Source organism: Balaenoptera borealis, assembly GCF_965194805.1.
Source record: "Balaenoptera borealis genome assembly, chromosome: 6".
Taxonomy (NCBI): Eukaryota; Metazoa; Chordata; class Mammalia; order Artiodactyla; family Balaenopteridae; genus Balaenoptera; species Balaenoptera borealis.
The window spans coordinates 125,888,887-125,911,991 of NC_138863.1; the positions used below are offsets into that span (position 1 = coordinate 125,888,887).

Sequence of the window (23,105 nt, forward strand, 5' to 3'; positions counted from 1 at the left end):
CCTTTCAAAGGCAGATATTCAAGCCAAGGTCACAGACCCTAGATTGATCTGGAAGCAGCTTTAGAGCACTTCCTCCACCCTCAGTCTCACAAGAACCACCGATCTCTGACCACATGGCTTAGTTCACGTTTCAGACAACAGAATGAGTTTAAAATGGCAAATTTTGTGTTATGTATATTTTACCACCACCAAAAACAAAAAAAACAATATGGAATTCCATGCTGTTTAATTGCAAATACGGTATACCTATCTCTAGAACTATAATTGCTCTTGAAGGAACAGAAAGAATTCCTCTCACACACCCCAGAGTTATTACCAAAGTCTGTTTGGTAATACCAAACTATTACCAGTTGTTGTGATCTATTTCCAAAATTATCATCTAACCCTGACAGCGTATACCTGTGGCCAAGTTGTAAGGGCTTCAGAACTGGGTATGTTAAAAAAATTTTTTTACATCCTTACAAATAAAAATTTAAACCAAAGACTAACAATATCAGCATATGAATGTTTGTAAGGTTTGAAAAATTATTCCTTGCCATTCTCTCCAAACACGCCTCATCCTTTCTGGGCCATCCAAAAGCAAGAAACTTTCCTTTAGGTCAGACCACACCAACGTCCCAGGGTCTTTGTTTGGGTTAATTAACCTCACCAAATGACATCTTAAATTTGAGCATCCCCCCCACCCCCGAGTTCAGGTTGTAGCTTTCTGGGCAAGGTCAGTTTCACTGGAGAACCTAATGAGAACTATGAACCTTCTTTCTAGAAAAATCCAAATTTTAAAGGGTTCACAAACCTTAGTTCAGAAAAGTTGGCTCTAATAAACCAATGGCATTACTACCAACCACAAAAAAAATAAATAAATAAAAGTGCAAGGTTATTGGGTATCATGAACACCACACAAAAACATGCAGGCTGAATAAATATGATCTGGTTGGCTGTCTTTAAAAATAAAATGACTAGGGGCTTCTCTGGTAGCGCAGTGATTGGGAGTCTGCCTGCCAGTGCAGGGGACACAGGTTCCAGCCCTGGTCCGGGAGGATCCCACGTGCCGCGGAGCAACTAAGCCCGTGCACCACAACTACTGAGCCTGTGCTCTGGAGCCCGTGTGCCATAAGTGCTGAGGCCCACGCTCCTGGAGCCTGTGCTCCACAACGGAAGAAGCCACCACAGTGAGAAGCCCGCGTGCTGCAACTAGAGAAGAGCCCTCGCGCAGCAATGAAGACCCAACGCAGCCAAAATTAATTAAATAAATAAATAAATAAAATTTTAAAAAAATTAAAAAAAAATGACTAAAATAATAATCAAATTACTATTACTACTATTCAAAAAAAAAAAGAGGCAAGACAAAGAACAATTTTTACCCATTATGATTTATTCTCTACAATACTTTGTTAAAGAGTTCAATGATTTGCACTCAGAAGTTATATAGCCAAGAGGCAACCAAGTGTAATACAAAGAATTGGTCTAAAGTCTTTGCACTGAAGGCCATACAAAGTCTCTTGCTTCAGGGAAGTAAGAATGAAAATAAACAAAAAGAACAAATAGCTCCCTAGGCTCCAGAATCTCAATAGAAAATAACGTCAACAGTTAGTGAAATTTTAGGTGTTAACATATCATGGAAAACAGATCTTGTGCAAATATTAAAATTAACACCCAGGACTTTTGTACAGATGATATTTATTATAAACAATAAAATATATGTAATGTCTCAACTACAAACCTTTCATGTTGAAAGGGTCTCTAACATGAGTTGCTTTAATATCATGAAGCGAAAAAGTTTAAGAACCTCACAGTGGAAACAATCCAACACCGACGAACTCTAGTGATCAGACATTCTCTTTTAGTTAATGGAGAACAAGGACAATTCGAAATTACAGAGAGAATGTCCTAGCTGTGGGTATTATGAGACAAGCCAACCTTCCAGACCAAAAGGCACTCACAGCTAGGGAGGAAACGAACTCCGAACCAAAGCAGCCAAGGTGGGCTGGTTCCTTGAAAGCAGTGGTTACTGTTCAGCTTGAGCAGCCCAGGGACAAAGGAAACACCGAGCAGAAAACCTTCCCTTCTCTTTAAACCCACCACTTCCACTCCGTGGACTGACCGCCCCCATCACTGCTGTGGTCAAGCACGTGGAAGGCAGGTCAGTTCCAGTTCGGAGCTGTCATCTCCCTACGCAAAGCTGCCACGTGGATGATCCAGACTTGGTATTTTTCCTGAGAGCCACCTGCCGTACGTCTTCAGGAGGTGACCTTGACCGTGTACTTCCAGACCACTTCCTGACTAGACCCCATTCAGGACAGACACTGAGAGTGCCATGCCTGACGAGGCCAAACAGTTTTCCTCGGTCGACTCCCGAGTCCCCTCGCCAAGGCAAGAGGACCTCGAGCATCTCCACTGCTGGACGTGGATGGGGGCGTGAGGGAATGTGCAGGGAGTCGGGCTTCTTCACTCCAGAAAGTGAAGAGAGCCCACGGAGCCCTCGTCAGTGTGGTGCTGGGCTTCAGGAGCCCGATTCTTGTGCACTGATTTTTTTTCCCCCCCATTTCCTGGGTTTTAAAATTTTCTGTTCATTTTCTTAAATGGCAGGTATCCTACCCCACCCTCAATAAAATAAAAAACATACTATACGTTGGGGAAGACAAATAGGGCAACATTTCTACGAGAAAAAACAGGCTTGAAAGAGCATGGCACTGAAGATGCTTGCATGACCAGTCTCACTGAGCGTGCTCAGGGGTGAAAGTTTAGCACCATTTTTTTTGCTTTTTTTAAACTTTAGAAATTAAACACAACTTTCAACATAGAAGACTTGAACAGGAATGAGTGTAGCCCTATGTAGCAATACTGTTGTACAAATTGGAGGTGGGCGGTTTAGTCCAGAGCTGCTGACCACCCTGACATCGATCCATGGCACCTAAGAGTAACTGCCGTCACATTTATTTGCAACAAGACATTTATTATTCTCAGCAGCAGGAAATCACGAGACAATCCCTTCCTCTTCGGAAGCCTGTTTTCATGAACACCGCGAGGGAAACGCGGCGGCGTGCAGGAGCCCAGCCCGCGCATCCAGACGTCAGGCGGCGCTCCCCTTGCCCGTTCCACACCCTCGCCCACAGCAGAGGACGGTGCCGAGCTCACCGGCTCACCCTCACCCATCTCTTGAAGAAACGAGACAGCCACGCCTAGAAGAGCACGTGTGTCGTTCCTTAGACTGTGCCCCTGCTCCCCCTCCCCCGTTCCTGGCAGAAGAAAACTCCAAAGACCCTTTGACTTGAACATCTGCCCATTTCGGAAAGCCACACCACTACCACATAAACATTAAAAATAAATTAAATCAAAACACTGTGTTCACTGGGTTGACACCCAATCCACGTCAAGAGTTCTCTAAACACGTTGTTGAAAACCAGTGTATCACCCGTAGGGTCCTTTCTTCCAACTGGCCACCTCTTCCTGTGAATCATTTCAGCAGTGCTTCTGTGACCGTGTTTTCAAAGCGTCTTCCAAGTCCCCAACTTCTGTGAACTTTGCCACCACATGAGTGAAGAATAGGCAAGAGGGAGGAGAAACTTGCTGACAGGTATTTGGAATCAGCAACAACGAGAAAGGGAAATATGCCACATGAAAAGTATGAATGACCTAGAATAAAATGAGCTATTTGGAACTCTGCCATGGTGGAGTGAAGATTCCCGGCATGTTAGGCAAGATAAAGATTCACCTTGTTTAATGACACAGCTTTGTTCTCAAGTCCTGTAAGGACTGTAAGAGCAACAGTTTTCCCACTTCTCCAGGCAAACTAGAAAAAGGAACTCCTCTGCTTACAGGTCTCTCAGGATGTTTGCCTGAACAGAAAAACAGCTTAGAGACCCTGGATTCTCTCCTATGCCGACGTGCCCTTCTAGAGGCCAACCCAAGTGCTTGTGTGAACACCTGTGCCCTCTGAGAACCTAGATCCAGCCATAGGCACTGCCACCAGTAGAGGAGTGAGGTAGCCGGGTGGTAAGGAAGAGGCCTCTCCCTCGACACTGCTCGCGGCGATGCCGTCAGGACCTCCCGCGGGCATCCCAGTACATTCCTCGGCAGGCTACACCACAGCGCTCTGTTCAGTACCAGGAGACTCAATGCAGAAAGAGTGCCAGAAAATCCAACTGAGAGTGGGATGAGAATTAAAACCTTTGAGGCTAACTGAGCAATGAGATCTGCAACGCCATCCAAAGGGCTTCCGATCTTGAGGTGGGTCTCTGTCCAGGAGCCGCAAAGGACTCATGGTGCCCACGTTCGACCCTAACATGGCGTCCACTTACGAAGCATGGAGGTTGAGATCAACTCGTGGTATGCAATACACTGGAAGTTTAAAAAAAGGAATTTAAAACAACCTAAAAACGTTTCTTGTTGGTCTCCGTTGCCCAGACTGCCAGGGGAATACACCTACTCGCTCTGGGGAGGCTGCAGGGGTGTGTGTGGGCTAAGCCTTCATGGACCATCAATTCCAGCTTCCACTGAGTGGCCAACACACAGGCAGCAAATCACCAGCGGCACCTGCAGCCAAGGTCTTCTGAACCCACACGGAATTCTCACTAGTCATGGAGGAGCCCCAATCCAACGGAACCCCATACTGAGGAAAGGCTGAGATAAGGCTTGGGCCCCTCAAGTTCTGTTTCATTCGATGTAACCCCGCCCCCCTCAGTCGGCTGGAGGCAGACTTGGCAACGGAAGCTAGCATCATAAAATGGTGCAGTAATAAAAGTAACTGGACCAGGAAGAGGAGGCATCTGCTCCGATGATGTCATAGCCACTGGTGGCCACGGGGGGGTGGGACTGGTCATGCAGCCGCGTGTCAGGAGTAATGATTGTAGAGGGGCGGGGCATGAAGAGTGCCATTCTGGAAACAGTGCTGTCGAGAAGCAATATATTCTGCATAACTGATTGTCACCTTCTCACTTCGGTACCTGTGTAAGGAAACAGGAAAGGGTATTAGGAACCCCAAACACTTCATTCTGCAGTCACGCAGCAGAGAAAACCAAAAGCTTATTCCACATTTTGAAAGAATAAAATGGAAGACCGAGAGCAATCTTACTTACAGAAAATGAAAGACAGCACAAGAAAACAGTGTTGTTATTACAAATGAACAAGATGAAAAAGCACAATCACAATTCACCCCTGAGAATCTGTTTTCTGCACATCCCACCTTTAAACACTTCATATGCTTATCACCAGGCTGCTCTTAAGCAATCTGCTACTAGGGTCTGGGTGGAGAATTTCAAGGTCAAATTACATGGGTAGCAGACTGGAAGATGGCTGCACCAATGCCCAGTGTACAATGCATATCTACTTTCAGGTTAAAATGTGATAAATTTGACAGAAATGCAACCTCAACTTGCAGAAAAGCAACAAACAAGTTATTTATAAACTAAAAGGGGCACAGATACCTAATTCTGGGTCAAATTCTGACGAAGCAGGTTAAAAGATCCTGGGGCTATAGAGGATGGGTCTCACTTCCCAGATGAATATGCCATATCATATCACAGGGCCATCAGAACAGAATTCATAGCACTCTGGCCTTGCTCTGGAAAGAGCCATGAGTCAGGATGCGAAGCATGGGGTGTTACAAACCTATGGAGCCTACTACAGACCACAGGAGCTGGGTGTGACAATCCTTACCCAGAGCCATCTCTTTCCCACTGTAATCACTCCTCCACTGCAAGGTGATTATTCCTGAATTTTGACAGGGAAATGGCTGTTCAAATAAATTATAATAATAATGATAATAATAATGCTTTGTATTTGAAGATTTTTCTTTTTTTTGGAACCCAAAGCATTTCAAAGACACGGGGTTATCTTCCAAATAGACCTGTGAGGTTACGATATTGATTATTCAGCATTTTACAGATGAACAGGCCGACAGAGGTCCACAGACACCCCACAGAAGCTAAACCTTTCAGTGTTTCCGACTTCAGTAGGGATGGGGAGAGGACCGACATCTACCGACCACCTACAATGTGGCCTGGCCCTGGACTAGAGCTTCTGCATGCATGACCTTACCACACCCTGAAACAACCCCAAGGCGTTATCATTCACCTCTTACGGACAGGAAATTTTTTTTTTCTGCTCAGAGAGGTGGAAAAACTGGCCCAGGTCACATAGCTAGCAAGTGGTGGAGCTGCGATTCAGAGTCCAGCCCGTGCATATTTTCCTACACTAGGCAGCCTCCCCGTACAAGTATTAGCCCCAGACAGGCAGGGGCGTTTCCTTGGAATTATTCCATCAACAGGCCACCTGACTACATGTGACGACTTCAGCTGACCCTGGACTTCTGTACTGAGAGCTTTTTCTCCTGCCTTCAGCCTTCCCCGCTCAGCCTCCCAGCAAGTGGGCCTGACAGACACACCCACGACCTGCTCAGCGGTGACCCTGCTCCCACGGTGCTAGCAGCTTAGCCAGCAGCTTAGCCGTGGGCACGCCCAGCATGCTGGAGAGTCTCCGCCTGTGCTGCCACTGCTTCCTCGGAGCTGCTGCCTCACCCATACTTCTTTGGTTTAGAGACACTAACAGAGAAAATGTTTCTCTTCCCCTGTCTGTCAAAAGTGTCCTCCATCCAACCCCAACTGAATTAAAATGACAAGGAAAATAAGACAGTGGCTTACCTGGTGAGTTTGATGGTTTTTCTGAATTCACTGGTAATTGGAGCCTTAAAGCCACCTTTCCTGAGCAAGGAGTCTATCGTCTGGATCTGATCCCAGTCTGAGGAGAAGGCAGGCACACTGAGGTCAGCGCACAGTGACACAAGAATGGGCTGTGCTCTGACACCACAGTGACAGGACAGGAGGAGCCAGGTCTGCTGCGAGCAGAGCAAGCCTGGGCACTGCCCCACGTCCCTGGAGCCCCGTCTGCCTCACTGGCAGTCCAAGGAGAATCCGAGATGTGAGACGACGCCCAACACACGTCACTAACGGCTGTCCCCAGGCCCCCTGCTTCTGAGTCTTTCCTGTCAGATATGATCCCAGTACAACTATCTAGGAGCAAACACGGTCCCAGCGTAGACCAGCCTGTTGGCCTAGTGCTGTAACCAGGGCTGTTCTGGGAGAAGAGAGAATTCATACTCTGCGCTTGTATTCCTTCGTGTGACCTTCCTTCGTTTCGATGATTTCTAGGAGTCGTTTTCTACTACAGAGACTTGACAGCAGGAAGGAAACTATTCCTTTAGGAAGGATGGGAAGGTGTTCACACATCTACCATTGTGTTGTTCTTGAAACATTTTCAACAGATATAACCAAATATATCAAATTGAAAACCAAAGAGAACCCCCTAAATTATTGCAGTAGGTGCCTTGATTTTTTTAATTTTCCCAACCAGTTTTCAAATGGCAAAAGTGCTTGATTATTTACCTATATTATCATCACATCTCACTATTAGGAAATAACTCCTGGTGTGCCTCCTTGGACAGAAATGCCAGATTTATGATCTCAGTGAAGTGGTTAAAAGGCTTCCTCCTTTTTATGCCATATCCTCACTGCTTTTGAAAAACTTTAAACACAACCACGATGGGAACCAACAAGGCAAGCCCTCTCCACATAATTAGTTCACTGATATACTGAACCGGATATTTTTCTCTATTCCAGGTTCACACCTAACAAATACATATTATTTTCAAAAAACAGACCAGCTCCAAGAAAGAAAGAAAACTGGGTCATACACCAGACTGCACGAGCACCATTTTAAGGTATTCTTCTAACTATGCTTTGAAAGAGAAAACCTGCCCAACCCATTTCCTACCTTTCATGTCCCACTGTTAAGAACTAAGTACCTACTGAGTTCTTTAAAAAAACAGGAGAGATTATGTTCTGCATTCTTCCAATTATAACACTGTGTAGTAACTCACGACCAAAAGGTCAAAACCCACTAATACGGGCAACCTCCCTTTACAATGAACTCCATAATATGACCAAGTTGATTGCTGGAATTTTCCTACGATTAACCACTGCAGTTTTGGGGGCCAAGAAATACTACTACTCACTGAAAGTACGTGAAACGAGCGGCTGGGCACGGGAAGTCTTTACCCCTCTTAGAGAAGAGGGGTACATCTCTTCTCCTACATCTTTTGGGGAGGCTCTCATTCTTTCAGGACTTGATAGATACGGGGAGAGGAAGAAAGGCACTCATTCTCAGTTACAGTTGGGCTGAAAGGCAGCACACTCCGCTTTCCTGCCCGTTACTTGGCAACACTGTGAACAGTATCACTCACGGAAACTCCATGTCTCCAACTCACCTTGTTCCTTTGCAACCTCAGGTAAATATGTGGCTGTACGTTTGACGCCTTTTTCATTGATGAATTCAATTCGAATCCCATGGACCCCAACCTACAAAAACACACAACCAGTAAATGGCATTTACTCACTCTAGCGGAACTTCAATTATCCTCATATAAATCGACACTGTCCCCTGACCAGCTTGACCCAGGGCTGAGAAAAGGGGAGGCTCTTGCCTTTCATGACTCACTCTCTCTCTCAGGCATGGAAGCCAAAGAAACTGCTGCTTTAGGGAAAGTGAGAGTCTACCTGCAGCCACCTCTCTGAGAGTACGGAGGCTACAGAAATACATTCTCTCAACAGTTCATCCGAAGATCTTGAATATTCCACCTTTAATCTACTCCAGTCAAAGAACATGCCACAGGGTTTTGATCTGGGTTCCTGACTCTTCACACATGGGCTCACATGGATAACAACTTTCATCCAAGGGCTTACCACGAAGAATCAGGAATGTTCTCCTTTATCCCCATTCCTATTTCTTATTAGACATGGGAAAAGGATGTGGACCAGAGTAGACTGGGAAGAACGGGAGAAGAAAGGCTTCCCATTTCTTCCTACTTCTAATACCGTAGCACCTCTTCTGTCACCCAAGTTGCCTACAGTTCCTTCCAAACTCAGCTTTCACATTCTCATACCCTCGCTCAATGAAGGAGATACATTACCATGTACTAACCCGAACCCAAATGCAACGAGAGATGCAGAGTTCCAAATGCGGCTGTTCTCACCTCCCAGTCCAGGTAATCACTGGCATCCTCAAAGTTAGTAAGGAGGGAGACAGAGCAGAAAAGTTTAGGCAGCTCCTCTCGGGTCAGGGGGGGGAACCGGCTGTCCTTAAGTGCACTGGAGAGGACAGAAAACATAAGTGAGGCTGCTCCGGAGCCGGGAGCCGACATCACGTGCCGGACGCTGACGGCTCTCGAGCGCCGCGGAGAACATCCACTATCCGTCAGCCCGCACATGCTGAGAACCACCTGAGGCCGCTGACTGCCTGTACTCGGACCGGTAAGTGGCTCACCAGGCGAACGCCCCTACACTTCCTGATCATCCGAAAGAGAGCACTCGGACTTCACCACTCAGAAGAGGCAGGCCGTTCTTTTCCATTTTGGCCAATAATCTACCAGTCTTACGTGCGGTCGCCATTACCTGGTTAGCGTGTATTCCCTGAGTCCTGAGTGAAGATTCATGGCTGAGAAGGTCCCAATGCAGCCACGAAGCCGCTTGTCCCGCCCTGTCTTCCACGTCACAAAGAGCGGGCTGAAAGAGCAAGCACACGTCAGTCAGGGAAGAAGAAAACCTCGGCTCTAGCCCTGTTCGTCTGTTCTTCCCCTCAAGGATGGTGTTCTGACGCGGGCTGTCTGAAAGGCTCTGCCCTCTCTGCCCTCTCGGAGCCGCGCGGCCCCGGGGCGTAAACGGAGAGGAAATCGCCGCGAGGCACGAGAAGAAAGGCCCCTGCTCACAGCCTCACTCCACTCTAGCACCACGTGGACGTGCCGTTTTCTTCTTCCTCTGCCCGGGACTCAACTCTTTCTTCTTCTAGTTCTCCATGTCTTTCTCCTCTTGTTTACTCTCTTTTCATGTGTCTACGCTCCCAGTTCCACCTTCACGAAGACACACGGGGCCTGCACACCTTCTCCGCTCAACCCCGCATCGTGCCCATCATTATTTCTGCCTCTCCTGCTCGTAAATTGCAGAAAAAAAGAAAAAGTCTCCTCAAGACAGCTTATTCTTGGGGACTTCCCCGGCAGTCCGGGGTCAGGACTCGGCGCTTTCACTGCCGAGGGCTCGGGTTCGATCCCTGCTGGGGAAACGAGGATCCCGCAAGCCAAGTGGCGCCGCTAAGATAAAATAAAAAGCTTATTCTTAGCAGAAGTTAACCACTTTCTAGGCCCAAGTCATGCTGCATTAGGCTACATCCGATCGACGCTGACAGATGTTTTAGGCAGAGGTTACAGGGCTGTCCCCTCTTCCTGAAATTCCTCCATATTCCTATGCCCTTACCTCTTTGATTCTTGAGTTAACACTTCTCAAAAGCAACTTAAATTTTTTAAGTTATCTCACTTTGATCATTATTACAAAGCAGGATCTCCCACCTACCCATCTTTTCCTTCCAGTAAAACACTTGAACACCACCGGCCAAAGTTAATGTTCCAAAACCTGCTCAAAAACCCTTCAAGAATTCCACTGTCTCCACACCCTACAATGCTGCGGCCACCACCTACTCTTCCAAACCCATGTCCCTCTCCTGCAAGGGACACACCTGATCCCACTCAGATCAAGGCTTAGACTCTCCACCGACTCAGTCAGGATTTTTCTGTTCACGGTATCGCACGGCAATACTTCCCTAAAGAGTGAGCACATTTTTCTCTGCATTTCTTCTCCTCTGACACAATCACAGGAGTAACTTCCTCTCCACCTCTGCCCAGACGGTGTGTGAACACTATTTAGCTTCTGTGTGTGATCTGCCAACTCAAGTCTTCCGAGAGCAAGGACTTTTTCTTCATACTCCTCCATTCCCTGCCCAGTGGGGCTACGCACCGCCTCAGTATGGCATTAACAGTCGAGGAATGATGATCAGTCAGTGAATGCTCTAAAAGCATCTCCTAAAAAAATAAAAATAAAAAAGCAGCAGTGCTCTTTAAAGCCACCTCAAAGCTGCTTCCAATTGAGAAAGAAAGCATTGGCATGAGCATCTTCACTTGACTTTCCCCTTTACACATATTCCTTATTAAAGTCATTGACACCTCGAGGGGACCTGGGACAAATAACAGAGTCGTGAACTAGAAACAGTAAAGCAAATTCTGACATTGCTGGTGGGGTGCCGGCAGCCCCATGGGACTGACAGTGAACCAAGTGAGGGGACCCCTGTTAGGAGCATCTCAGCTCCCACTAAATGAGCTCCTAGTCTCCCACCTGGCACCCAGACACTGGCAGGTCACTTGGGCTTCAACGGTGCTCGGGTCCACAATGGTGTGATGGTGTGACTTCTCCACGTGAGAGGTTAGATGACCTACCCACTGCCATTTGAACCAACAGAAGACCAAGAACGAAACCCTCCTGATTCCCGGAACATTACTTTGACAAGCCAACCGCTCCTGCAGACACAGCCTAGTACCCTTCCATTACTGAGCCCAGTGAGTGTTCTAGACATTGGCTGCACATTTCTCAGCATCCTATTCCCATCAACCTTTGCCCAAATCGTGTTAAGCTTTTTATAAGGAGCAGACTCGCTCAAGAGAATGCCCCCGACAGAGGCGTCACGCCTTCCTCACCGCCCCCGACGCGCGGCCGCTTTACTCACTAGGGGTCATTGGTGAACCTAGGGAGGCGCGGCTGTGGGAAGCCGTACAGGTGACAGTAGAGGACGTCGAAGCAGTAGCAGCACATCTCTGCGGTCACCACCAGATTCTTGGTGACGTTGGCAGTTCCATTGGGCCGGGGGAGAGGGCTCAGCGCTCCCGATGCGGGGTTCATCCGTGTGATGGGAGGGTTTCCAGGTCCCAGAGTCAAGTCCGACACGTTCTCGCGACCATTGCCGCCGTCCACATGCTGGTGGTTCTGAAGAGGCCCCGCGCTGGAGCCGGGGACGGCTGTGGACTGGCTCCCGTGGCCGTGCGCCCCACCTGCAGACAGCTTAGGCTTCTTAACCCCACAGCAGCCTGCTGCCAGCTTGGGCTCCAGTGGGGGGACGCAGCGTCGTTTTCCCATCCTGAACCGGTGCTTGAGGTCTGGAATGCTGCGGAACCCTAACCCAGAAGAGAACATGCAAGCGTTAACTCAAATGGTTAGCTGCAAGGAGGACACAAAATTCAAAGAGAAAGGGTCTCCATGCAGAGGGTAGGAGCCATCAAATTCTTTCTTGCCCAGGTCACACTGGTTGCAAAGGGTGGCAGACCAGTGGGCTAGAAGAGACCCTGAGTTCCAGACCGAAGGCGCCTAACCTCTTCCTCGGGGGGAGCTATTTTCCATTTTCCATAAAAGGTCATCATCACCACGGACGGAGGCAGGCCTCAGGCAGCCCCCTCTTGCCCCAGACTCCCTGGGCAGAAAGAAGGGTGGGGTGGCAGCCAGCGTGCAGCTGAATGGGGACGTTTCCAGGCCGACTGCAAGGCTGCACTTGACCCGCCAGGCTCCTCATCAGGATGCTCCCTCTACCTCTGTAGAGGCTCCAAAGGGAACCACCCTGTTTTTAAAGAACCCAGAGGGACTTCCACGCTGCTCCGTGTTAACCACATCCTTTCCGCAGCTTCCTCATCACTAACCTCGGTGTATCTGTGTAACTTTAGCCCCGGACCTCTGTGAAGACGAAAGGCGGCGGCTGTTCTGACGAGAGCGCGCTCGCTGACGCCGGGCTCCCCGCCCGCCTGTCCGTCCTCACAGCTGTCCGGCACAGCCTCGCTCATTTCCTTCGGCTCTCCTCTGAACTCACTCCAAGTTCTACACTTCTGTCCTGTCAAGGCCCCGTTCAAAAAAAGCTACGACCTAGCAGAAACCCTTCTTCACACAAATGACCCAAGCTTCACAGCCCTTTTGTGAGGTAGCTATTTCTGCCCTGTCACAGCAAGGCAGGCAGATGCAAAGCCATCAGCTTAACAAAATGTGGCATCAGATGGGCCAGGAAACCGGAGAGCCCCAACTGATAAAGGGGAGGAAGGAATCTTTTTCCACTAAATTCTTTTTCTTAAAAAGCCTAAGGTAAAGATATATAGCTATAACATGACCAAGATCCTTTTCTGCTGTCTGTGTCTGTAATCAGCAGCCTCAGGCAAAGAGATCCTAGTTATTTCAATGTCGATAATACCAAAGTTTGTAAAATTCTGCTGACTTGAGAAAAGTACACTTTGTTTTTCCTCAAGTCATTACCTGTTAGCTGTAGCCCTCCCACTGAAAAAATATATATAATTCCTACCTAAAATTTTCCCTGTGGTTTGAACACGTAGCACACAATTGCCTTTTAGGCACTGCTCTACTGTATAGTATTTTGATTGTAACTTCTACAACCTTTTACATCCAATTAGATATGCACGTACCCGTTTGCAATGCCGTAATTTCTACAAAAACCACCTGCCACTTTAGGTTGAATGAGACACAAAAATTTCACAAATATTGCTTATGGTCTTGATATATGCTGATCCCTAACAAACACACATTTTTGTATCTAAGACAGTTCTTCGGAAGATGAAAGTTGTCTCTAGCAGAGGAATAACAGCTTGCCTGCTTCAATGTCTGGCCTGAAACAGGGGCTTCTTTTTGAGAAAGCCTCATGCACTTGATGCAGTAAAACCTCCAACGACTAGATTATTTCTGAGCACGGATATCACTGCCTCGTTCGGACTGTTAAGAAAGGGAGCAGAAGATCTCGGTTAAAAATGCCGCCTCCAGGGCTTCCCTGGTGGCGCAGTGGTTGAGAATCTGCCTGTTAATGCAGGGGACACGGGTTCGAGCCCTGGTCTGGGAGGATCCCACATGCCGCGGAGCAGCTGGGCCCGTGAGCCACAACTACTGAGCCTGCGCGTCTGGAGCCTGTGCCCCGCAGCGGGAGGGGCCGCGATAGTGAAAGGCCCGCGCACTGCGATGAAGAGCGGTCCCCGCACCGCGATGAAGGGTGGCCCCCGCTTGCCGCAACTAGAGAAAGCCCTCGCACGAACCGAAGACCCAACACAGCCAAAAATAAAATAATAAATAAATAAATAAAGTAGCTATAAAAAAAAAAAAAAAATGCCGCCTCCAGAGCCAAATGGCCTGGGCTCAAATCCTGACTCCTCCAGGATTAACCTCTCTCTGCCTCAGTTCCCTCAAACTGGGAATAACAAGAGCACGTGCCTCATGGGGCTGTTGGGAGAACTGAGTTTAATGTGTGTCAGCTGCTTCCATACAGCGTCTGGCATAAAGTCAGCTGCTCTTATCGTCTGGGCTTATCATCTGCTCCCACCAGGAAGGAAACTCCCGGAAGGCCAGGACTTCGCTGGGCACTCAGGGCTTAGAGCACCGAACAGGTGCTCTTTAAACAGGATTTCACTGAATCCTCAAAACCACTCAGCAAGGAGGACAACATTACCGTCATTTTATGAAGGAGGAAACTTAGGTTTAACGAGCAAGATAATCTGCCCAAAGCCAGGCTGTCGCCAAGTGGCAGAGTCAGGATTTGGACCACAATCCATCTGTAAGACTCCAAAGCCTGGGTCTTCCCACCAAGCCACAAAGAAGAATGAGGCCTGCCAATAATATCCATTGGATTCAGTCCCTTTCCTAAGGGCATGATTTAAAAAAAAAAAAAAAAAAAAAAAAAAAAAAAAGGGTATACTAAAAACTAAAAGAATACTTTGCAAAATCTTGCCAACAAAAATGGAGCAGGGAAAAAAAAAAATCAAAACCTAAGCCCAAAGCCAGTATCTCCGCCATCCCCCTGACAATCATCAGTACCCCTGCCATTGTCCCTTGACTCCACAAGGGATGGCACTGCCCTCTGAGCTCTTACCTGACTTTCCACCTTGTGCATAACTGTGTGCAGGGGGTTTAGGACACGTGTTGAATGAAGCAGAGGGACCATCTCTCGAGAGCTAGAGTTTTAACAGCACCAACAGGGCCCTGAGGCTCTGCCTCTAGAGAGTCCCAAAATTCAAAGAGGCAAAGAGGAGGGATAAAATAGGTTAAAAAAAGAAATCTTTCCTCATTCTCCTTACACCAAAGCACACCTGAAGGAAGGGCGAAATGTCATGAGATAGTGGCAACTCAGGTGTTTCTCTGCAGGTGCTATCAGCTACCTGACTGTGAAACATCCTACAACAGAGCAATAGAAGGGATTTTCAAACCATGCCAAGGCAGGTGAGCTCAAGCCTAGGAAGGTTCTGCCTACATATCACGTACAATCACCGATCTGCAGTGGGGCATGATCACAACTGACACCAAGAGAATACATTTAACAATTCCCCCTCCCCAACTATGATTTGTAATCAGTAGAACCCACCAGAATCTTGTGGTTCCTTAGGCCCGAGCTTTCTCTGGAGGCCACTAAGCAAACAATTCAACCGATATTCTCAATTAGTGACCAAAGGCAGAGTTAGAGACTTTCTGCCTCAAAAATATATTAGAAGGCATTTCTTTAAAAATTTGTTCCATAAATTTAAATCTACAGAAAATTTCAAACATATACAAAGTAAATTAGTGTAATGAACCCAATACCCAGCTTTAACAATTTTCAACAAAGGGCCAATCTTATTTCATCTGCAGCCTACTTACTCCATCTCCCCACCTCCTACTGAATTTTTAAGGTTTGTTTTTTAAAGGGGCCAGTATTTTACCTATATGTCAGCGTCAAGCAAATGTTAAGTGAACGACAGTTAAGACTGTGAAGGTGCTGGTAGTGAGTACTTTCACTTACCATGTCAACCTCAACCTATCAATTTCATCAAGTTTCTCTTTAAAGTGAGACTCTTCTAACCCCACTCCAACAAAGTGGGCATCTCACCACAACTAAGTGTCCCAGGCTCGGCTCCCGGGACTGTCCTACAGTGACCAAAGACACATTCATTTCTCCAGCCACTCGGCTTCTGAGGGCACAGTGTGAGATCCCTCAGAATAATAGCATTTCAGTACAACAGACTAACCTGCTGTCCGACCAGCTAAAAACAAATACCCCAATGGCATATTCTACCTCTTCTAGGACTGTGTGCATTTGTTCTCACTCTTCCCCCAAACCTCATAAAAACTACCAGCAATGGTATACTGATCATAGTAGGAGTAAATAAATGTTACTCCTGTCAAGCTGGTTCATCTGAAGTAATTGGAATCAGGCAAAAACCCTTGCTCTGTAAACACATATATCACTAAGACCCTTCGGAGCCTTCAGTTGGTTACTCTTTCAAAGCTAAACTCAAGGGCCACTTTAAGGGCCAACGGTAGTGATGTCATTTTCCTACTGTCTGTCCACTTTAGAACGAACAATGAGAAAGAACTAGTTAAAACTGGATTTCCATCAGATGGAGACAATACCCATACTTCCACAAAAAGCTGGAGGAAATAACAGGAATCACTGTTTTACCTCTTAAGACCGTCTAACCTACCAAGTGTCAAATGAAGTAAAGTTGCTCTCAGTGTTGAAAAAGTCACCACACCCTTTACCTGACACGCAGTACTCAAGGGGTCCTGGCCTTCACGAGGGTGCACAACAAAGGCACCTCTCCGGCCCCCTCTGTTGGAAAGCTGAGCAGTACATTGTTGATCGGGGCCGAGTGGCCTACAAAGCCACTTAAATTCCAGCCAGCAATGAACTCACCAACACCTTTAGTCTCAGAGGCCAAGCTGCATTTGTGTTTTTTCTTTCGCAACACCTAACACAGTGCCTTGCACATGGTGCACACACCAACAATCTTATCTACAGATCTCCCAGCAATTCCATTTAAGCTAGCCTTTCTAATAAAAAGAATATTTATGGCACAACCTGACCTTTAGATACTCTTGTTTCACTGTGAGGTGCTGACTGTTGAGTGTGTCAGAAGCGGAAAGTGACCAAAATACAAGTATCTATTATTATCAACAATGTCAACTCAGGGAATTCCCTGGCGGTCCAGTGGTTAGGACCCGGCGCTATCACGGCTGGGGCCTGGGTTCGATCCCTGGCTGGGGTCCTAAGATCCCGCAAGCCTCGTGGTGCGGCCAAAAAAAAACAAAAACAAAAACCAAAAAAAAGCAAAACGCAATGTCAACTCTACTCAGCCCAAACCAAGGAACGGTTTAATTCATAGCAAGATGGAGAGCCAACGTGGACAATTCATTCTAAAAAACACATCAAATATCCCCTACATTAACTTCTTGGTTTGGTTTATGGTGGTAGCTGTCTTCTTGACTAAAACACAGTAACTGGTCAGTCCTAGACTTGGCCGTGGGTGCTGTTAACCGTAGGTTGCTCAAGGCTTTCCTTCCAAAGGACACACCTAGTTTCTAAACTGCACTTGAAAAGAATTTTCTTTTCTTTTTGAAAGATGGGGCGCTTTAAGAGCTACCCAAGGGAGCATTATTTGTCTGGAGGGCAATCTACGATTTCAGGGGTTAATACACAACTATACTCCAATAAAAATTTTAAAAAAAGGAGTTAATACAAATGATGTCTCATAAATTGCTGATGTTATAAACATAAACAAGGTGTGGAGACCAGTACTGAGGGGAGGACGTGAGGACACCCTGACAGACGTGGCTGGCTGGGCAGGAGGGCCTTCCCTCCCTTGCTGGGGGTCCCTTCCAAGGCTCCTAAGTCCACTGAAAACAACAAGTTGGTGCCTTCCCAGAGCAGCTCCCATCTTCAGAGGACACAGCCCAGGCTTTGGGGTTACTGTCTAGGCTCAAATCCCAAATCTGACTTACCAGGTACAAACTCAGGCAGGCTGTCACGTCTCTGTGGACCTGGGCTCCTGCTACCACAGAGAGCTAGTTGTGAGCAATTCACTAAGACATGAAAAGCATCTAGCAGTTCTCTGGCACAGAACTACTATTTATTAAAGCATCTGCTACTACTAATATTAGGACTACCTTTACCGATAAAAGTAGGGTTGGTTATATAAATAACATAGGTCTGAGTTCTTACAATTTCTAGAGGGATAAATGTCCTCATAATAAAATTCTATTAAGAACTACCATGTAGGCTCAAAGACATTATTTTAAAAAAATTTTTATTGGAGTATAGTTGATTTACAATGTCATGTTAGTTTCAGATGTAGAGCAAAGTGAATCAGTTATACATATACATATATCCACTTTTTTTTTTTTTTAGATTCTTTTCCCATATAGGTCATTACAGAGTATTGAGTAGACTTCCCTGTGCTATACAGTAGGTTCTTACTAGTTATCTGTTTTACATATAGTAGTGGGTGTATGTCCATCCCAATCTCCCAATTTATCCCTCCCCCCCTTCTCCCCTGGTAACCATAAGTTTGTGTTCTACATCCGTGACTCTACTTCTGTTTTGTAAATACATTAAAAGATCATATTATTAACATGGGGTTATTACTCTAATGACCTTGACGCTTTTCCTCTTTGGAGAGCCGTGCTTCTAATAAGTCATCCACTGCTTTTTTCATTGTGAGATGCCAAAAGATATAAGGAATATTGGGCTGAGGGTTGTGCACAGTTCTGTTCTACAAGGGTCCTCTTTTAAGCTTGCAGCCATACACCAAAAAGAAACTAAATTTGCTAAATATGCTGTTATTACAGAAATCTTGATATATATTGAGTACTAACAGAACTACTGAGTCAAAGTAGTTAGATTTCCAACAATAACAAGATTAAAACATCTAGAAAAGCCTGGAGGTGGAAAAAAAAAAATATAGAGTCACCTTTTGAAGCCTCAAAACAGCCTATGCGGAGGCATGACCTTATAACAAAGGAAATAGATTTGGAAGGTAGGCAAAAAGCAAAGAAAAAAGGGGTCTCTGCATTTTCTTCTGTTATTATTTACTGTCCGGATGTCTATTCAAACCAAGCTTTATGCAGAAGGGAACAAGCTGCTGTTTCCTTTGTGACACAGAGTTGAACTGAAATTCAATTTAATAATTATTTGAGCAGTGAAACGGCACCTGAGCTATAATTCTGGCCTACTTATTATGGAACTATTCCAAGAAACAGTCAGATGCAAGACCCGCAAACATTCTGGTCATCATTTCAAATAATCATTTCTACACGAAAGCCCATCATACACACATACACATCCAAAACATTTGCTGTGTGAAAATTTTCCCTGCGAAAAATGAATCTACCTATACAATTGCTTTTAAAATTTACAGATTTAGAAAAATACACAGTACCATACACTTTCATGTCAACTTAGCTTAAGGACAAACATGGCTACAAGGAGTCAAATGCTTTGTTTTCTTTTTAGATCCCCTCCCTTTACTATGTGAGCTACGGCAGGGTGCCAGATCCTTCTGGGCCTCGGTTCTTTCATTTGTAAAATGAAAATATTTGTCCTCTGCCTTCCTCACAGAGTGGCTGTGAGCCTCCAGTAAGATGCGAAGCACTCTGGAAAACTCTCTTACAAGTGTTTGCATACCATTATTAACAAACTTGAGGGGAACGCAGCAGTAATAAAAAATTTTCCAGAACTTGGTTTACGTGTAGACTTTTAATTATTTTTAAGAAAACAGTTATCACCCTAGCAGATTCAGGGCAAAATGCTCCAAAAATCTCTGAAGATTATACCCACGTGGAAGACACCCAATAATTGACCTTGACAGGAACTGCATTAACCTACAAGTTATGATCTTGTCTTTAAAAAATGCATAATTTGGGAAGGGGTGGGAGGCGGACCTTATGTACACGAAGGGTAAGTGTAATACTACACCACCATCTAGGTCACTCTAATGGGATTATGGAAAATAATCTTGTCTTTACATATAAAGAAAGCAAGTGGAAGGGTTCATCAGCTTTAGGACACCCTCATGGAAGCAGAATAACAGAAGTGAACAAAGTAAACCTACATCCTGAAGTCCTAGCACAGGCCTAAAACGAAAAAAGAGAGCAAAAGCAACAAAATTCTAGTCTAAGTATGTCCAAGGTAATACTCACTGAAAGCAGAAAGTTTGTATTGCCAGGGGAACAGCTATAACAGAGGAGGGGAGCTATTTTGTCTGTGAAATGAATTTTCTTCCTTCCGATTCCATTCCTTCTTCCTGTACCTAAGATGGAAATGCAGGTGCAGTGAATGAACAAAATCAAGGCAGTGCCGAGGTAAGAGATGGTTTCTGAAAAACTACAACTCAACAGAGCAATTTCTAGAAAGAAGAAAAAAAAAGCGAAGGAACAGGCTTTAATCCAAAACATTTCAAAATCTAAATACAAGGCAGCAAGGGCAGCCCCATGCACAAAATCACCTCATCCCTGGTGCCGTCACCAAGAAGGGTGAGCAAGGAGGAGCAAAGGTTTTATTGAACCTGAACATAAAACACACATTAAAACTTCCTCCACCACTAATTTAGACCAAAACTTGTTCTCAGGCCAAGATACACCATTTCAAGGTTCTCCACTGGTTTCAGAATACAAACAGATTCCCAAATCCTCTGCAAAGATGGTGCTGAAGGATTACTGGACAGCATGCCAGGGTCCTGAGGCCAGGCCATCTTGTTATCCCAGGTGGAGACGATAACTGTAGGTAAGAGTCACCCATCGTACTCTTCGGCTGGCATAAATCTCTTCGTAATCTCTTTACCAACTCTCCCCACCAGCCCCAGAAGTAGAGATGTGAGTTATTCCCAAAGATGTAAACAGGAGACTCCAGGCCCCACCCACTCTATCCTAGGAGAGGGCAGTGAAAGAGGATAGGCCCAGAGGGATAAGGGTGAGGGAGTGTGGCAAAGTGAGGAGTTCAGATCAGGACAGGGGATGGAGGAGGGCGAGGAATGAAGGGCAAAGCTCACAGCCTGGGAAGGAGGGAAGCATAAAACCCACAAGAGTGTCAGGTGGAGGGATGATGGAAACGGGGGCTCTGGGTGGATAAGGAAGGACAGAATGAGGGTGGGGTTAAGAAGAAAGAGAAGAAGAGGCAAAAGCATGCGTGTGAAAAGAGAGTTCAACAAGGAAAGGGCGAGATACAGGGGGGAGAGGAGAGGCCAGAGCGGGGAGGGACCAAACAGGCAGAGAGAAAGGTGAATGGTAATGAAAAGGGGGTGGAAGGAGAGCGCGGGGCGCCGGGAGTAGTGGTGGGACGACCCAGCGACTGGTAGGGCAGCGAGGGCCGAGCCGCGGGGGTGGAATCCAGACGTCGGGCGGGGGAGGGGGCGGTGGGACTGGGGGCGAGGGCCGCCAGGCGGCGCCGGAGACCACCAAACTTTACACGACCCGAGACTGCTTCCTGGAGGGAGTGCAGAAAGGAGCTGGAGCCTCGCCCGGCCTCGCCTAGCGGCCCGGGGGCAGGGGCGCCCGCCCACCCCCCTCCCCAGCACGCCTCCTGACCCCCCTGCGCCCGGCGGGCACACGCGGCCCGCAGGCCCCGCCTGCCGCCTCCTTTCACCGCCGCCCGGGAGCTCCCCCCAACGCTGTCCCGGGACCCTCTCCCCGAACCCGGGGGGACCCGCTCCCCGGCCCCCGGTCGCTCCGGGGTGAGGAGGCCCGGCGCGCACGGCGGCAGCTGGAGGGAGGCCGGCCCGGCGGGCACGGGGGAGGAGGGAGCGGCGCAGACCGAGTTTCCCACCTTTCCTCCTGGCCCAGACGCAGCCGGGGCAGACGGGACCTCTCGCGCTCTGCCTCCTCCTCCTGCTTCATGGAGCCATGCACCTGGGTGGGGGCTCCCGAGAGAAGCGGGCCGCGGGCGGGCCAGACGCGCGGCGCGGACGGGGCGGGGCTAAGAAGGCCAGCGGGGGGCGGGCGGAGGAGGAAGCGGCGGGGCGGCGGTAGCGGTAGGAAAGAACTGCTAAAGGTATTCCCCGGGGCAGCTGGAGGACTGAGCCGAGCCGGGACCCGAGTCTTCCGGTATCCCAGCAGCCACCGGAGGCAGTGAGGTAATGGAGGAAGAATGTAGGGAGTCCTCCAGTGGTCCACACGCCCTCTAGCGAGTCGCCAAAACCATAGAGATTAGGGAGCCACCGGAGCACCACCCCGCTACTGTCACGTGGCCTGACTCGGCGCACTTTATTGGCTGGCGCCGACTCTACGGGATTGTATTTAGGAGGCTGCTTCCCAGTCTTTGGGCCGAGTCCCCGGCAGTTGGAATAAAGAGGGGCGGGCAGTGAGGCACCGAGAGGAGGCCGGCCGGCTGGTTTCCCCCCTCCACCCCCAGGTCGCTGAGCGGGCCGGCCGGCGCAGTGCACGCCGGGCCGCCTTGGCTTCTGCGAGCGAGCGCAGAGCGCGCCGGGAGTTGTAGTGCGGCCGGCAGGGCGGCATTGTCCGCGACGCGGCCCAGGTGCCGGCTGGGCACGCCAGCCGGGGTGTCCCGGCTTCGCTGCTCCGCCCTCTCCCGCGTTAGGACCCAACACTCACCTGCCCACGGCTTTTCTTCCCGAGCGCCCACGGTCGCGTCGCTTCCCCCGACCGGGCCGCAGCCTTCGAAAGCAGCCAGGAAGGCGCAGCTCAGACCAGCTTTAAATGCAGCTGACCCACTGGTTCCGGCCCGGCCCGCGGGGAGGTGTTCCAGGCTCGGCCTCCAGGCCAGCCTCCTCGTGGACGGGAAGGGGCAGACTACACCCGGGTGGTGCCAGGAGCCCACCTCTCTGACTTGACCCCGTGCGTCCCCAGCCTGGAGACGACTCAGGTGGAATTACCCACAGTACAGGCTTAATTCAATAGGTCGACTAAACCCATTTCTTAGCACTATAGCAGGGCAAGAGCCTCAAACACAGCACTACAAAAAACCCCAGTTTTTAAAAATTAGGAGTAAATCATTTTACTTTCAAATACTTGCTATTTGATTTGACGACTTAGCGTTTTTATTTTAATTACAGATGGATTTGCCCTAAAAGTCTTTTATTTCTGCCCTGCTCCCTCACCCTAACCACTCCAAACAAACCGTTTAGGCCCTGCAGTAAAGGCATGCCCTATTTTAAAGTATTGCCAGTCTTGTTAAGAACACACACGCAACCCCACAGTTTTGTTTATGCACAAAGGAATCCTTAACGTGTTTGTCTTCAAGGAGCAAAGAAAAGTACCTAGTAAAAAATGCAAATCATATCTAACAGTGAAGCTTTCCAGCAAAACCCTTCTGCTCTGGAATGCATAATGTACTAAAGCATAATAAGATCTACTACGACAAGACTTTTAGCATAATTACCTGTAGGCAGCAAACACCGAGAGTGATTGGTGCCTCTTGGACCTGGGACTCACAGAGAA

At 47.7% G+C, this 23,105-nt stretch overlaps 1 protein-coding gene across 2 annotated transcripts; it reads right to left on the reverse strand.

Annotated features, from left to right (window-relative positions):
• Nucleotides 1-1,352: 1,352 nt before the first annotated feature.
• Nucleotides 1,353-21,787, reverse strand: AMMECR1L (AMMECR1 like). 2 transcript variants are annotated; one of them, XM_082396648.1, is made up of 8 exons: nucleotides 21,475-21,787; nucleotides 19,854-19,963; nucleotides 11,599-12,043; nucleotides 9,444-9,554; nucleotides 9,026-9,140; nucleotides 8,261-8,351; nucleotides 6,639-6,735; nucleotides 1,353-4,943 (listed from the first exon to the last, which is right to left on the reverse strand). In XM_082396648.1, exons 3-8 carry the CDS (start codon nucleotides 12,003-12,005, stop codon nucleotides 4,832-4,834), a joined length of 933 nt encoding a protein of 310 aa, XP_082252774.1. In that variant the 5' UTR covers nucleotides 12,006-12,043; nucleotides 19,854-19,963; nucleotides 21,475-21,787; the 3' UTR covers nucleotides 1,353-4,831. The 2 variants fall into 2 exon arrangements, with proteins under 2 accessions (XP_082252774.1, XP_082252775.1); XM_082396649.1 differs by lacking the exons at nucleotides 11,599-12,043; nucleotides 19,854-19,963; nucleotides 21,475-21,787 and adding an exon at nucleotides 10,558-10,900.
• Nucleotides 21,788-23,105: the final 1,318 nt, after the last annotated feature.

Excerpts from the sequence above, each read along its gene's own strand:
- AMMECR1L (XM_082396648.1), bottom strand. The coding sequence starts at position 12,005 with ATGGGAAAACGACGCTGCGTCCCCCCACTGGAGCCCAAGCTGGCAGCA. Across the intron at positions 9,141-9,443 it reads AGGGAATACACGCTAACCAG|TGCACTTAAGGACAGCCGGT; the intron begins GTAATGGCGACC and ends TGTCCTCTCCAG. Across the intron at positions 8,352-9,025 it reads GTGATTACCTGGACTGGGAG|GTTGGGGTCCATGGGATTCG; the intron begins GTGAGAACAGCC and ends GTGTTTTTGTAG.